This window comes from Tetrao urogallus, assembly GCF_951394365.1.
Source record: "Tetrao urogallus genome assembly, chromosome: 1".
Taxonomy (NCBI): Eukaryota; Metazoa; Chordata; class Aves; order Galliformes; family Phasianidae; genus Tetrao; species Tetrao urogallus.
In genome coordinates, this window is record NC_136813.1 from 143172598 (window position 1) to 143189524 (window position 16927).

At 47.8% G+C, this 16927-nt stretch overlaps 1 protein-coding gene across 1 annotated transcript; it reads right to left on the bottom strand.

Annotated features, from left to right (window-relative positions):
* Positions 1–5949: 5949 nt before the first annotated feature.
* MFNG (MFNG O-fucosylpeptide 3-beta-N-acetylglucosaminyltransferase) lies at positions 5950–15240 on the bottom strand (the record flags this gene model as incomplete). Its single annotated transcript, XM_079547720.1, has 8 exons — positions 5950–6016; positions 6906–6991; positions 7655–7820; positions 8936–9021; positions 9644–9797; positions 9894–9996; positions 10607–10655; positions 14893–15240. 8 exons carry the CDS (start codon positions 15238–15240, stop codon positions 5950–5952), a joined length of 1059 nt encoding a protein of 352 aa, XP_079403846.1.
* Between the last annotated feature and the right edge of the window lie 1687 nt (positions 15241–16927).

Consider the following 16927-nt stretch of genomic DNA (forward strand, 5'->3'; position numbering starts at 1 on the left):
GTCTCTGCAGTCAGCCTCATTGCAGTCAAAGCTGACGGTAACGTGGGAATGGTGGGGCAGTGAGGAGGGCCAGAGTCTTTCCTGTGCATCCTGCTTCTCTGAGTGCCCGTGAGAGCCGAATTGCACCGGGATGTCCCCAGGCAGCAGCCATGCAGCACAGAGCAAATATTGATTCTCTTTTCCAAGCCCTACATTTCCTGATATGCCACTGGGGTAGCAATGTGTGAAAAGCCACAGGTCACTGTGTGGACTGAGGGAGATGCAGTGATGCAGTTCTTGCCTTTTTCTTTCCAGATTTCCCCTCTTTTTGTTGAACACCCAACCCTCAAAGGATCAATCTTCAGGCCAGCATTCATCAGCTACCAACACAGCCATGAAGAGGACATAGATTTTGTTCTGGTTCTTTACCCAGTCTACTTATCTATCCCTTCACCTCTCCATCCCCATCCTTCAGCTCCTTCATGGTATTTGTGGGTGGAGAGAGAGATTTTTCTGTGATTCCTGTCCTTCCCTGTCCCAAACATAATCTTTTTTCCCCCTACTCTGGTATGGCAGCACTATCCCACTGGTTTTATAAGCCTTTTCTACCATGCTTCTGCTTGTAAGGCTTTGGGGCAGGCACCATCTTTCTCTCTGTCCATCACCAAGCACAAGCTGGCCTGGACTCATGACTGGGTCTGTTGGATGAAACACCAGATGTTTTAAGGCACATTCTCCACCTGATGCACTGTGGCCAAGGGCACCAGTTGCAGTTTCTGTCTCTGTCTCATTTATAGAGATGGGAGAGGGAAAATGGAGGTTCAGCATAGCAGCATTTCTCCCCCTTCAATTGCCTTGTCTAGTTCCAATTCTTTTTCTTACACTGCCAAAATCAATGGTATTCTTCTCAAGCAGTGGCTGGAGGGTTAGGGCCATAAAATCCATGTACAAAGTGCTCTGTTTAATTTGTTCTCAAAGTTCTCTACAAATCAGATGCAGCTCCCAGTGAAACCAAAGAGGTTTAACCAAGGAGCAGTCAGACACAACATCTGAAGAGGCTCCTTAGCCTTGCAAAATCCTGGAAGGCAATTTGAGCATGACTGATAGGCAAGCAGCCCATTCTAGAGGTCTGTAATTAAGCACACACATTTCAAACAGAGATACAGATGAATTCCCAGTCTTCTTGGAGTCCAAGCTGGATAAAGCAGGAGTGACAAAAAAACTCATGCTTTCAAGGAATAGCCTTAAAGAGGTAATGCCAGCTGAGTGACAACAGCTCAGACCTCAACTCCTTTAACATCCCAGGTAATTGGGTAGAAAATCTATAGGAAAAATCCTGCAGTAGTTGGTGAAAACAGAAATGGGCATTTATATTTGTCACAGCTCTTGGTTTTGCTTATGTCTATGGCAACATTCACATCCTTTTCAGTGGAGCCATAAGCCCAGATTGAGATTCTTTGTGTGAGACCCCATGTCTGGCACCGACTGAGAGCAGGGGCCAAACCTGTACTCATTGTGTGGTTTGTTGCCTCTAATTCAAAGCTGTGATGGACACATGGTCCTTCAGCTTTGAGTTCTATGATTTAATTGTATATGGAGCCCACTATTTACAGGGGAAATATAGGTTAAATTAGAAAAAGAATGTGTGGTAGATGAGACATGAAAATGTGTCACTATGGATACAGAAACAGGTGATCAAGCATTTTTGTTTTTGTTATTTGAAAACCTAGACCCAACTACCTCACCCAAAGAAGGGCATAAGGCCTAGGAGTCAAAAAGAAGTGTGTAGAGCCCTGGTGGCCAGTAGTGCAAAAGGACAAGCCTGTTGTCCTGTGGGTTTATTCAGGGATTGGAGATAACAGAAAGAAATAAATGAAAAGTGCTGCTGAACACACAGGCACTTAAAGAGGTACCTGCATCGTAAGCATGGGCAGACAAAGACTCAAAATTAAGATAAAACTTCTGTGAGAAATTTAGTACAAATGGCATATCAGCTTTTCATAAGCAAACAAATAAGCAAACAAGCAAATAAAAAGAAGAAAATGAAGAGAGTTGGGGCCAGCCAATCTGACCTCTTCCAAGTTCTACTGCTTGGTTGCTAGTTTCCTTCCAATCTCTTTCTTCCCATTTCTTGCCCTTTGGTTTCTGTTTAATACACTGTTAGTCTTTGGAAGGCTGCATCTTTAGCAAGAGGCTTGGGGAGGGAGCTGTGGCTGCGGCCTTGGTACAAGCTCAGTAGATCCCATTGGGCCACTGAAATCTGTTTTCCTTCAACAGCAGAGCTGTTAAGAGGAATTGGCACCAGAAAAGCATTATATAGCATTACTATTCTTCTCTCCCCCCTTCCAGCCTTTAGCAACAATTGCAGTTTCCCTCCTATTTCAACTAACTTCGGTTTTCCCCCTGAAGAAAGGATAGTCATTAGCATTTTTTGCCCTGTCAAATTGGGCTTTTCTTGTAAAAATTCTTTGCAGTTCAGGGAAAAGCATAAAAAAAGTTATTGTTAACATGAAAGCTCCACTTAATACCTTACATTTCAAATACTGTAACTGGCTTTTTCCCCTCCTTCCCTTTTCTCTGAATCTTCAGTACACAGCTTAAACATCATTAATAGTGTTCGTTGCTATGGTGTTGGGCAGCTGAGGCCTCTGTACTTGAAATCCAGAGCTACACATAATGTTGTACAACAGCAGGGTCATGCCAACACCTTTGGCTTTGACCCCATTTTTCCCAGTAAAATAAAAAGACCACGTCTCCATCCCTTTTAGTTCTTGGGATAGACTTTTTTTTCTTTTTTTTTTTTTTAAACTGCAATGAGAAATGGGAATGTGAAAGAGGGAAAAGGAAAGAAAAACACAACATTTTAATAGACCCAGTGGAACTCTTTCAAAAAAACTCTTGACTGTTACAATCTGTTACATCAGAAAATCATGAAGGAGAATAAAAAAAAAGATCAGCCCATGGAAAGTTTCACATGAGATTGTTACTCATTTTCCCAAGCAGCTAAACATTTTAATAAACTAGGAAAATGAGACTGTAAAACCACAACATCTGACAGCAAGCCCCAGGGGCAGGAACCATTCCTGAAACTAATTTTAACTCAGGTTTTAACACTGATCAGATTTCAAGAGGAGAATGTCCCCTTAAGCTGTTTCTCTGTTCTTGGAGAAGCCGTGGTTTCTTATGTTGACTCTGAAAAGCAATTTTCTTCCCAGTGCATTGCTCTCACAGGTACATCAGGACCTTTCTGTCATTCATTTCTCTACAGCCCGAGAGATGCCCTGCCCAGACATCCCCTCATTTCTTCTCTGTTTTCTTATGCAAGAGGATATTTTCCACAGAAGTGGCACTGCTCCTGTATAAAAGCCTTATCTGAAATGGTCCCCATGCAGCCACTCAAGGACCCAAATCATTGAACAGCCTTACTGAAAGCACTGGGCCAAATCAGAACAGCTGAGGCCAGGATCCAACAAGACCTTCCAGTTTCTTTGAAGGGCAGTGAGTCTGCTGTACCAGCTTCTTCTTCTCAGGCACACAAATCTCATTGTGCTTTGGCTGATACTGGGACATCCACAGATAGGACTGGCATTTTCACAGCAAGACTCAATAGCATAGCTGTGAGTTGAATGAGGATAAAAGATAATATCTGGGTAGCGTAGATTCATAGAATCACAGAGTGGTTGGGTTGGAAGGGACCCCACAGCCCACTCAGTCCCAACCCCTGCTGTGGGCAGGGCTGCCCCCACCAGCTCAGGCTGCCCAGGGCCCCATCCAACCTGGCCTTGAGCACCTCCAGGGATGGGGCATCACAGCTTCTCTGAGCAGCTGTGCCAGCGCTTTACCGCCCTCTGAGTAATGAATTCCCACCTAACATCTAACTTAAATCTCCCCTCTTTTATCTTAAAATCATTCCCCCTTGTCCTATCACTATCAGATCATGTAAAAATTTTGTCTACCTTCTGTATATCAGCTTCCTTTATTTCTTCTCGTGAAAGCATTTTTCATCTTCTAGTTGAGTTCAAACAAAACCATTTGCCCTTTGGGTAGGACTATTTTATGCTGCACCGATTGTCTGATACCTGGGATGTCTCTATTTTGAGCTCCATGTCTCACACGGCTGCATGAGATGGAGCGCTTTGCACTTCTCCCAGAATGGTCACTGCTATTACGTAGTTCCTGCCACTGCTCAGCATGAATTTCCAGTTCAAAGACATATTTTGCAAGAGCAGAAAGAGGGGTTCTTGGCTGCTTCACAAACTGCCTAAAGCTCATAAGAACGACCAGGCTGGAAAGCAGCTCCGCAGGCCCCCTCTTTCTTCTTCATCAGTAATTACAGTGCTCATTCATTTCTAGGTCCCTCTTTGATGAGATAGAAGGTCTTTCTGATGCCTTTTCTCTAGGCCTCAAGCAAGCTGTAGGGGAGATGCTGGTGTCTGAGGGGTGAGGTGGGATGGGAAAATAGGGTGACCAGTTTCCAGCGTGGTAGAGGCATGGCGATAGTCCCCCCTTGGCTCTGCCAGCCCACCAGCAGCAGGCTTAGTCCAATCAGCAGCATCAAAGCTGAGCAGCTCTTTGGAGAAAGGGCACGTGTCCTTTCAACCAGAGATTACAGGAATCTCTCTCTGATTCCAGCAGTCTGTTTTGAAGCACTCTTTAAAGAGAAATACCTGATTGTGGTGCTGCCTGCCATGTAAAACAGCCCCTTTGCCTTCCAGCCTTCCCCGCATTGCTCTCCCCCAGCCATTTATTCATGTGTACAGGCACAAAATGGTGTCAAAGTCCATTCCCCATTGAGTGGAATTGTCTCGCTTTCGTGGCAGGATCTGTGCTGAGAAAGGGGTTATCCATAAACATGCCAGAAAGCCTGTAACCTATTTGGGCTGTCTCCTTCTCCCTGTTGTCTTAAGCAGGGACAGCATGAAGGCAGAAAGCTGCTCTTAGCATCTGGAAGAAAGAAATGCAGAGATAAAAAGCTCTTTGCCCTGCAGTTTCCATTCCTTCATGACTTAATTTTTTTTGGTCAGGGCACAGAGAAGATTTTAAAGGTGTAACCTCTAATCCGCTCCCGAGTGCTCCTTCTCCATCTCTTCCTTTCTCCTCTCTTTCAGCCAGTTTTAATCCTTTATGTCTCCTCTCTCACAGGTAGGAGTTGGAGTCTAATCTCAGACGACAGGTTGATAATTAGAGCAAAAGATTATCCTGACCCCATATCAAGCAGGTAAAAAGAGAGGAATAATGCAGGGCCATACAAGATCAAGCCTTCAGTGTTTAGAGCAGAAAACATCCTCATCTCCATCTCTCCTTCCATGATCCCCATTTCGTACTCTCTCCCTTGTCCTAGCCAAGGAGTGATTCTTGATTTCTTACATTTCTTGCCCACCTCCCCTCTGATGGCCAAGAGCTTTTTCAGCACTCATTCAGCACAGAAATGATCACATTTTCCATTTCTGAAGGGAGAGTGGAATCAGAGTTTAACGAGGCAGAGACTCAGCCAAAGGGCTGCAGCTGGGAACAGTGGGAAATGGGGGAAGCCCAGGCACATACAGAGAAAGAAGCCTCAGAGACTGAAGCCAAGGCACACTTCCAGTGATCCTCAGTCTGGCACTGGGTACCCTGATCCAGCATCCTTCTGATTCAATACAGTGAAACCACAACAAGGAACAGTGGGTCCCATCTCTACCCACATGCCCAGCAGTCACCACCCAGTCCTTAATCTGTTCAGGAAAGCATGCTGCTCTCATCTTTCGTAAGCATCTCAGCACAGATGGGAAGTCCATCCATGTGTCCAGCCCACGTTATCCATCTTTGGTACAGATCTCTCTTCTCCTGTATCACTGGTACTCAGCAAGGACCAAAAAGCCCCAACCACCATAAGTAAGGGGAAGCTGGGAGCACCAAGCTTCTTCAGTGCCCCATCCCCTACATGCACAAGCTGAAGGGATAACACCAGGACTCACTGTAGCTTGGGCATCACCAACCAACAGCCTGAAGGCACCAGGGGGTATCAGGATAGAGATGGCAGTGGAGAGACCGAAACCTGCAGGGGAAAGAGTGAAGGAACATCATGTGGCAGTTTTTACTGCAGAACAAGGTGGGGAGTGGAAGGCTTCTGTCTTGTGTCACATCCCACATCAGATGTGACCTACCACTAGGTATCACACCACTAGGTCACCTAACCCTAACCCTGCATTACAGTGCTCTGGGACCGGCTCATCTTACAAAGTCTTGATTTGGCAAAGCTGAGCAGCCAAGCTTTCCTCCAACACCTGAATCCTGCTATGGACCATGGAGCCCAACTCACTGCTCACCCTCACTGATCGCATTCAGTGAGATGGGGACTGCACCAGACCCTGCTAAACTGCTCTGTAGATGCCCTTTTAATTGCGTGGTTACTTCCCACCCCTTCTATCTCCAGCTAGAAGCTTCCTACCCAAGTTCTGCAAATAACAGCTTCAGGTTTGTTCACTCAAAGCAGAGCAAGTAAACGAAAGAGCACTTTTGTTTGCAGTTATCCTGAAGCAAACCTTTTTCTTTTCTCCCTTCAATTTTCTCACCAAAACAAAGAAAGTAAAATAAAGCAGAATTTCCTCTCCTGTGTTTAGAAGAACATTTCAGTTCCTGTCCCAGAGGTAAAAGGTTAGCTTGTTTTTTTTGTGTGTGAAATGAATGGCAAAACTTTTGGCTCAGTAGCTGTTCAAATAAAATGTTATAACACTTATTTTCTTTCCTTTCATCCAAAGTGGTTTGCAAAATGTGTGTTTGCAAACATCTTAATGTTGGTGTGACCCTCACTCAACAAGACCTGCTACTGCAAGGCTTTTGTCCCTCACTCTAGACCTCCTGCCCCCTATTTAGCAGCCTGTACCTGCCACCCTGCTGTCCTACAGCTCAAACCTCAGCAGTGCACTGAGCACTCACACCCCTACCTTGAGGGATCTTCCTGGGGTGAGAAGGGACCGCTGAGTTTGATAACGTTGAGCTTGTTCTCAAAGACACCATAGCTGAGTGTGACCTGAAAAGAGAGAAAGGGAGAAAGGAGCAGGGAGGGTGATGTGTTCAGGAATCTGCTTTGAGTGACAAAATCTCCCATTCTCATTCCATCTCTGGCGGCTCGGCCCCTGCTTTCCAATTCTCCTCTCCTCCTTTCCATGATGTAATACTGTAAATGCCTCCAGCCCTAGAAGCATTCAAGGCTAGGCTGGATGGGCCTTTGACCAACCTGATCTAGAGGGAAGTATCCCTGCCTATAGCAGGAGGGGCTGGAACTGGATGATCTTAAAGGTCCCTTCCAACCCAAACCATTCTATGATTCTATGGTCCACCATGTGAGTCACCTACACCATCTGTTATCTGCCCATGCAAGGCAGACATGGTGCAAAAATCTTTCCCAACCAGTCAGCGTTTCTCCTTGCCCTGATACCATGATCCCTCCAAGGTCTGCCCCCATCCTCCCCTCACTCCCTCTACACGTTACCCACCATCAATACACAGCAATTGGCATCAGTGCTGCAGGCAACATCTGCTCCTTATTGCAAGGAAGCACTCGTTGGCAAAATATCTTCAGAAGTGTGGACAATTGTTTCAGTTCACATCACTGCCACCAACTAGCAACGTCCCCCACGCCTTTTTCCACCTCCCCTTTCTCTGAAACATGTCTCTTGGTTCTGTTGCTCACCTGCTGCATGAGATGAGAGCTGGGGATGAGTTGCAGATTCTCCAGGTGGGAGTGGAAGAGCATGTTGGGCAGCAGCTGCCCACCAACTTTGCACTCAATGATGTAACCTATGGTGCAGTCGTCTGGCAGACGGATGAGCTCTGAGGTGCTCAGGAAGTTCTTGCCACTGGAAGAGAGCAGGGCTACATGAGTTATGTAAAGGAGTAGGAGGAATATAGGAAACCACTTCACTGAAAACCAGAGTAAACCTTGAAACAAGGAAAAAAATCCCTTAGTCCTACTGCAAAGATGTGGGAATGCGTTTCTGCTCTTCAACCATGTCCAAACATGCTGTCCCACCAATTGCTTGATGCTATCCCTGACAAATAGAATCACAGAATCATTAATGTTGGAAAGGCCAATGAGATCATCCAGACCAACCGTCAACCCATCACCACCATGTCCCATGTCATCATCACCACCACAACCATGGTTGATGGTTGGTCTGGATGATCTCATTGGCCTTTCCAACACTAACAATTCTATGATTCTATCCATGTCACTTGAATTTTACCCTGGATAACAGAATGTTGTCCTTTCTGGATTTTGAACAAAGAATGTATCAGGGTCTTCATCTAAATCAGTAAAAACTGACCATGAGCCACCTGATGTGGACCAGGTCTGTCTTTCTGGGTACGCAAACACTTGGTTAAGGCTGGCACAGATCATTCCTGTTGATGTTTACACATACAGTCTGTAAGATAAACTAGGGCATGCTGGAAAACATCACCATGTAGGTTGGACTAACACATGTCCCCGGGACCTACTGCCATTCCCTATGCATCAAGCTGAGGAGATAACCATGGACACTGTAAGCAGCTGAATAGAGTTTAAGGTGAAGGACTTGGAAATTAGATCAGGAAGGAGGCAGAGGAGGTTGGAAGGAGACAGAGCTCAATCTGAGCATTTACAAAAAGAGCCAGAAAAAGCTGAAAGAAAAAGGAAGGAAGGTTGAGGAATAACCAAAAGATGGAAGGAGTTGGAGGAGGAGTGTGTCATCGTGTGATAATGTTTGCTGATGTGCTATCTCCTGCCTTTCTTCAATCAGGTGGGAGATCCACCCACTACATCCTTCCTTCAGTCCCACACGCTTGCAGAACTGAAGTGTGTGGCTCTCTGCACCCTTTCAAACATCCCTGCAAACATCACATACACAAATCCAGATTTGACATTGGCATAAGTTATTGTGTGTCTGTGTTCCTAATCCCAAAGACTCACATACCCTGTGACTGTACAGCTTACCTGGCCCAAGGCATCATCTTCCTTGCCAGCCTGCGACTGATGCAAAACCCAGCTCCTCCTGTGGCAAACCAGAAGCGTACAGATTTCTGGAGAGAAACAGCAGAGCAAATCAATGGCAGAGGCTCAGATGACACCATGCTCCCTGAGCTGGGAATGCTACAAACACAGCTTTGACAGAGAGATAAAGAGCCCTACTGTCACCCCCCAGTTGCTGCCCAGTACAAGCACCTGTTGGTAACACAGTCCCAATTTTGATCTCCTCATATGGCTGGGAAGTCAGGATGAGCAAAGACTGAAAACATGGCACTCTCAACCAAAGGGAAAAGGAGCCAGCAGGGGTGAGGAGACCACTGGCCAAATTACAGCATGCATGCTAAGAAAGGCTAACTGGAAACCAAGGCTAAACAGTGCCAGCTGGCCCATTCGGAGCAGCCAAGCTCCTGCAGTGGAAAGTAGGCTGCCCAAGGCAGGCTGATCTCCCTGCAGATGGGTACCCAAAGGCACAGCAGAACTGTTGAACATCACCTTTCTTCCTCAGGTGAGATTGGAATGAGTCAACACATGCTGCTACATTCAGACAAGACCACACAGTTTTCAGCTGATGTCTCTTGCTCTTGCGACTTTTCTCTCAATCAGAGTAGAGCTATGGCCAATGAGTCAGAGCATTAAAACCAAACCCCAGCTGCTCCACCCTGCCATAGGCTGTACCATCTGGTTGTTAGACAGTGTTTCAGAGGCTCGAATGGGTCGGTTCAAGCTGGGTTTCCCTAGGTAGACATCCTTCATTGGAGAGTATGAGGACAGGAGCTTCAGGAGGGCCTCAGGGTTCAGATAGTTGTCATCATCCAAATGGCAGAACCAGCTGGAGAGAGATAGGAGGGAGTACACAAGAGATTTGCAGTAAGGAGGTGCCAGCATCCTCAAGAAAAAGTTCACTTTCACAGCAGCCCCAACTCACCTCTGGTCACTAGACAGGAATGCGTCAAACTCTGCAGCCATCTTGCAGGAGAGGGCTGAGTGACTGTGCTCAGTAGAGCAGTTGGTGAACACCACACGGTCACCTGTGGATAGGGAGAAGGCTGTTGCTTGCTGCTGGCCCATACAGACATGGAGAGGACTTCTGAGTAGGATGAAAGAGGTTTGCTCACAACCAGATTCACCGTGGTCTCTCAGTCCAAGCCTGCTGTGATGTTGGCTTCATCTCTCACCTGCTCAACACTTCCCCTCATCAACCTCAAGACATTCCCTCCCTACAAGCCTTCTCAAAAGGCTTGTAGGATAGGAACCTATCCTAACAGACCCTGCCAAAGAGTGTGTCCCATTCTTTCTTACAGCCTCCCTTCAGACATTGAAAGGCTGCTTTCAGGTACCCAAATGGAAAGACATTTGGTCTCCAAACAGTAAGACAACAAACAAGGGTTTCAAACTCAAAGAGTGAAAATTAAATTGTACATAATTGTACATAATAAAATTTTTCACAGTAAAAGTGAAGAGATGCTACTACAACTCTGCCCATGGCCAGGAAGGGTACAGGAATCAAGGAAGGGTTTTCTCCCATGCTGCTTGCACTGTGTGGCTACAGCCTGGAGCTAGCCATCCTGCCTGGCCCCCTCCAAAGGCCATGTTAGCTCATAGTGAAGGCAGAGATAGTGATATAGGAAAGGTGGTTACCCATTCTCTTCTTCAAGGCATCATCTTCTTCATCTGTGAAGACATATGTCTGGGGAGATGAGAAAAGGATGTTACCATCAGGTATGGAGCTGGTGCTTCTACTGCATTTCAGGCACTAGGCAACAGAGAGGAGGTACAGTGGCTGCCCCAGTCCTCTTCTTTCCCACTAAAGCCTCTCCAAACCCTCACAGGCTGTGCATGCAGACCCCATCACCACCATTATCCCCATGCCCTCCCATTGCTTCATGCTGCTTCCTTCCACTGGCCTGGAAGGGCCTGGGAAGCTTGCTTTGCCCTTGCACAGTCCCGGGGGTTGATCCCTGCCCTGAGCAGAATCAGCGTTCCTTTGTCATCCATTACACCCAGCCAGCACCATCCCTGTTTGCACTGCTTTATTTTCTCCTAAAGTTTCAGAAAGAGGAACAAGAGGACCTGCAAAACTGAGAGAGAGGGTGGAGGAGGCCTGGTTTAGGTGTCCATTGAAGAAAAATGAAAAGCACTGTGGCCAAGGAACGCTCAGGCTGAAAGGAGAACATCTGTTTGTGTGTTAAGTGTGCTCAGCCCCCTGCCACTTCCCTGCCTCCTCCTTCTCTTCCTCCACCCCCAGGCTCTCTAATCTGCCTCTATGCCATTATGTGGCACATCTCCCCCTCTTTGGGTCTGGGCAGGGATCACAGCTCGGGAAGAAAAGCTTTCCTCAAGCAGAAAATGAGCTTTCATGAAATCAAAAAGGAGTTGCAAGCCTTAAACAGTCTCTCCACCAGCTGCCTGCAGGCTGGTTAAACACTGCACCTGGGCAGGGACAAAAGGGACGAGGCAGATGGACAGCAGCTCCTAGGAGCTGTCACTGCTCTGATGAGATGTCCTTGCTTCAACACCGCCCCATATCACCGAGTGCTTGGGTTGGGTGATGTGCCCTGCATTAGCAATGTGTGGGAAGAGAAATGATCTGAACACACAAGGGAGGCGATGAAGGGCTCTCAGAGAGCACCCAGTCAAGCAGAGATGGCAGGGTGGACAATCTCAAACATGCAAGCTGTGAGTCGGCAAATTCCTCTCCTGTCTCACAGCTGATTGCAAAAACTGACTGTGCATACAGTCCTACCGTGCCTCAGCAAGATAAGCCCTCTTAGTTTAAACCACTTTCAAGGCGGTCATGGGACTGGAAGCAATTAGCAAAGTCACAGGTGAAGGAGTCCTGAGTCAGGTGACCCTATCTTAATGTTCAAACACAGCAGGAATTCCCAGCAGCATGGGACTCGCCGTGCCAGCACATCCAAAGGCAGAAATTTCCACTATGACAAATGTTTAATCTTAAGAGAACAATTCTGAAACCACTGAAATCTCCTGGCATTCAAAAAACAGAAATGTTTCTAGAAATGACTTGCTTACAGTTGCAAAACCAATCAGAAATCATGTGTCTAATAAACTTAATATCTCATTGCCTATCTACCTTTCTATTAATGGCAATACTCTGAACCACTCACATTCCCCTAGATGCAAAGGGGAATGCTTACTTGCAGACACCTGGCGCACTCCTTTAGGAACCCAAGGCCCATGGACACCTTCTCTGACAGGTGGACCAATGGGCCCACAGAGCTGTCATTCTACCACAGCTTCCCGCTCGCCTTCTGCACCTCACCTTCTCTAAGACCATTTCTCCTGTCAGTGATGGAGGGAAATCACACCAGGATCAGGCTGGAAGACATCCTTCAGTTCTGGACCAGAGAAGTTGGAAAAGATGTTTGCTGGGCGCTAGCAGTGATATGGAGCCACTGGTGTCCAATGGGTTGACCAGGCAGCTCTTTATGAACTTAAGTACACATGTGATGAATTAACACAATATTTAGAGGCTTCCTCAGACCAAACTGGAAAGTGACCCAAGCAAGAAAAATGAGAAAAAGGGAATAAATATGTGGAACCTGACAGTCCAGGATATTAATCTCCCAAGCTCCCAGAGTATTTCTTCCCCAGGAAAAAACAGCCTCCAAAATGCAAACACATCAACACGTGTAATGCTACAGCTGGGCAGGAAACTGTTCCCCTGCCCAGAGAAGAGATTCAAAATCTACAGTGTGTTCACAACACTGAAAGCATGAAAAAACACTTCAGGGTGGGTCACTCTGAGTTTTCATTTCCATCAGTTGGATGTTTGGGTTGCTGAAAGGAAGGGTGCTGGAATTTGTTTATATTACCAAATAAAATACTGTTTCAGACCAGAAAAACTAGACTTATCTCCATCAAAATGTGAAGAGGCCAACAGTACCAGCAACTTCGGGATGCTGTTCAGCCTAGACAGTCATCAAAACACTTGTGCTTAAATGAAGCTTTTTCTAACAAAAAGACTTTTCTTTGATAATTTGGCTCCCACACAATCTCTCCTAACCATAAAAGATCACAGCTGGTCCTGCCTCCTGCTGCAGTCACCTAAGCCTGGCCTTTGAGGTCCAGGTTACTTCCTCTGGGAGGGCACTGTGCAGGAACCAGGCCAGGCTTGGCATCAGAAGCATGGCCAGCTGACAAAATTTCCCCACTAGCTATATATTTTTTATTTGTTGACATTCATGTATTTCTCTTTGCCTCCCCATCCCTCCCCTGCCCTCAAGGGCATTTAGTACAAAAAGCAGAAGAAAAACATGGAAAATTGAGAGGGGCTAGGGGAAGGATAGTGCTGAGCTTGTAACAAAATTTGATAACAATGAAAAAACACTGTTTAAAAAATGCCTGACCCTCCCATTTGACCCCTTCCTTCATATCCTCCTACAAATGAAGTTTTCCTATGGGTGGGCAGCAGCACAGAAAATTCACTGCCTCTTCCCACGTTGGAACATCACTTGTCTGCCAAAAAGAGATGGTCTGGTGAATGCGGGGAGATGCTGTCTAAATCCTGCCATAGAAACATAGAATCACAGAATCATGAAGGTTGGAAAAGATCTCTAAGATCACCCAGTCCAACATCCAGCCCATCCCCACCGTGCCCACTGACCACGTCCCTCAGTGCCACATCCACACAGCTCTGGAACACCTCCAGGGATGATGACTGCACCACCTCCCTGGGCAGCCTGTGCCACTGCAGCACCACTGCTTCTGAGATTGAATTTTTTCCTGAAATCCAACCTGAACCTCCCCTAGTGCAACATATGGCCATCACCTCTCAGCCTATCATCTGCAGGACAGTAAGATGTCTGTCTGTCAATTGAACAAGAAGGGGAAGTTGAGCTGCTGTGTGCAAGTCCACTCCAAAAGCTCAGTTGGAACTGTTGTTGAAAGCGTGTGCCCAGGGAACAGTTTGGTTTCTCCAAAGAACTGTTGGGCTTAGAGGAGAAGTGCGTGTGGAGGAGGAAGCAGGGTCTCTCAAATGCTTAGGACAGTCACACAGACAGGAGAGGAAGTGTGTCTGAAATAGGACATGATTTCCTGTGACTACCACAGCAGCACCCGAAAGTGGAAAACCACCCTTACCCAGAAAACCCTGCACTGCTTCAAGCACTCTCCTACCCAGAACCTCCACCCCCGCCTCCCTTCCGCACATAGGCCTGAAGTCATCTTGTTGCATGCAGGCAGAGGCAAAAGGAGGAAAAAAAATACCCTTTGGGGACAGCCGCAGGGTTTTTTTGTTCTTGAGGAGCAGCTCTGTGAGGGGGGAGAAGCAAGGAAGAGAACTTCTGCCCACCACAAAGCCAACCTGCAGAGCAGCACAGTTCCATACCCTGCAAACTTGTGAGGAGATGGGAAGCCACTATTTCAGATAGGCTGTGGAAGGTCTGTTCTGTTCATCTGGGGTGTCCTGGGCAGTCTGTAGTGTTAGTCGTTAGACATAATGAAAGAAAATCCCTTCCATCTCAAGCCAAAGGAGTTGGGGTTAGGTTAGGCAATGGTGATGCTTGCTAAGAGCACTCATAAAATCATAGAGTATCTCGAGTTGAAACGGTCCCTTCAGGATCAAGTCCAACTCCTCAATTCACACAGTACCACACAAAAATCAGACCTCATGTCCCAGTCTTCATGGGAAGTGCCCACTTCAGCCCCTCTGACCACTATAACTAAGCACCAGTGGAAGCTCTTGAGCCTCTCTGACCACCCTCCCCATGAACCAGCTATCAATGCAACATTTCACACGATACCATCCACCTTTCAGTGTGAACAGCGATGAGCATTAGGGAAAATGAGGCAAAGGGAAGCAACACAGTGCCCAATCTCTGCTTTTGTTGGCTTTGTGCCTCCCCATAGACTCCTCTTGCCATATACACTCTCTGTAGCCCAAATCCACATAACCACATGCTCACCTGCTCTCTTGCCCGGGATATCCACGTGTCCAGAAGCAGCTCCATCCTGCTCTGGTGAAATCTCCTGGTGGTCTTCACAGCTATGAAAACATCCCCAAGGGTCAGGTTCCCTTCAGTCTTATATTTGTCCAGAGAACGGACCTGCAGGTTCTTCTGCCCAGTGCCACCACCTCCCTTGGCATCCTCTGGGCTCTCATGTGTTCGTTGCTCTGGATTCTCCAGTATCTGCTCCCTGAGCCCTGGGTATCCCAAGGTTTCCTGAGCTCCACGGTGCCGTACAGAAAGGAGAGCCACACCGACCAGAAAGACTACAGCTCCGGAGAGACCCCGTAAGAGCCGACGGCCCATGGCTTCTGGATAGCTCAAGCAAGGACAGCTTCAGCCAGCCTGTACCTCCATGTGAATCTCTCTGCTCTTCTTTAAACCTTTAGAAGGGTGAGATGAACTGAGAGTAAGGTATGAGTAGGATGTGGCCAAGGACTTTATCCAAGATGAAGACCAGCAAGATAAAGCAACAGATGAAATAAGGGGAATTTCCACAGACCAGGGCGCCGATCATCCAGCAAGATGCGGACACGTGATGGGAAAATACTCCAAAATGACTGGTGGGTGGCTGGCACAGGCTGTCAAAGGGACAGCAAGCATTCTTGCTCCTGGTCGTGAAGATGAGAGTCCTGGGATGGATGTGGAAGGGTCAGGAGAGGAGATCAGAGCCATCAGGGGGGTGTCCGGACAAAGACATCAGCTCCTCAGAAGACAGCAGCCAGTGTATCCAAGCCATGTGCTTATGGGGCTGGAGCAGGGCTGTGGGAAGGGGCTGCCTGGCCGTCCACCTGCTCCCTCTGCGTGGCTGGGTCCCTGCCAGCCCCCGGTCCCGCCTCCGGGTATGGGGCGGAGCGCCAGCCCCCGGGGAGGAAGAGGATGGAGGGGGGAGGATGAAAGGGGGCAGCCCCCAAGCTGAAAGCGGATTGGCTTCATCTGCTGCTCGAGATCCTCTGGCTGGGAGCACTCCTAGGTGACAAGCAGCTGATGGGGAAGGGCAAACCTGTTGTTTGAGTGGCTGTCCCCTTCCCCCGTGAAAGCCCAGCCCCCGCTGTATGGGAGGGCACAAGCCCTGTGCAGCCTTTCGCTGCTACAAGAGCATAGGGAATGGATTCAGGTTCAGGTCAACAGGATCTCACTAGTGTCTGGCTCACTAGTGTCTGAAACTCATCTCCCCAAACCACAGCGCCAGCCCACTCACTCTTAAAAACTCCTTTCCCACTTCCCCCTGCATTTGGGGTCAGCACCATGGGCTGCCCCATACGGTTTCTGGGTCAGCCACCTTTAGGCCATGCCAGCGAGAACTTGAGGGGTACGGAGAGGTAACCAGCCCAGGTTGGAGCTGGAGTCCACCCCCACCCCAGACTCGGTGGAGAAGCAAATATGGGGACAGCAGGATGACAGCGCTCCACATAAAAATCAGAGCACGTCCTTAGGGAGCTGCAAGCTGTGGGCATCGAGTCTGAGCAAAAAATAATAATAATGAAAGGGAGAAGAAGGGGGGAGCAGGGTGAGAGCGGCATGGTTCCCTGGGTGTGCTGTGTGACAAAGACCTTCTCCCTTGCACGTCTGATTCTGGGTAGTTATAAAAGGAGGTTAGGGCAGGATCAGGCTCTCTCTGTTGCACGCTCCCACTGTGTGGCTGGGACATGGGGAAGATCTCCCTGCAGGACTAAATCCTTATTCTTTTACATTGTTTTGAGGTGGGGGAGGGGGGCTGTCATTTCCTTTCAGGCCTTTACTGCAGGAATGTGAGGTTGGCATAACCAATCCACGGCCACCAGACTAGTGGGATTGCCCCCATGGCTCATCCTTGCTCCTGAACCAGAAATGACCCTCTCTAAGTACTTTGGCTACATCTGTAGGCCTAGGCAGATGTACAGGGGCATCTGGCACAGGTTACTCAGAGAAGCTGTGGGTGTCCCATCCCTGGAGCTGCTCAAGGCCAGGTTGGATGGTTGAATGGGCAGCCTAACCTGCTGGGTGGCAGCGC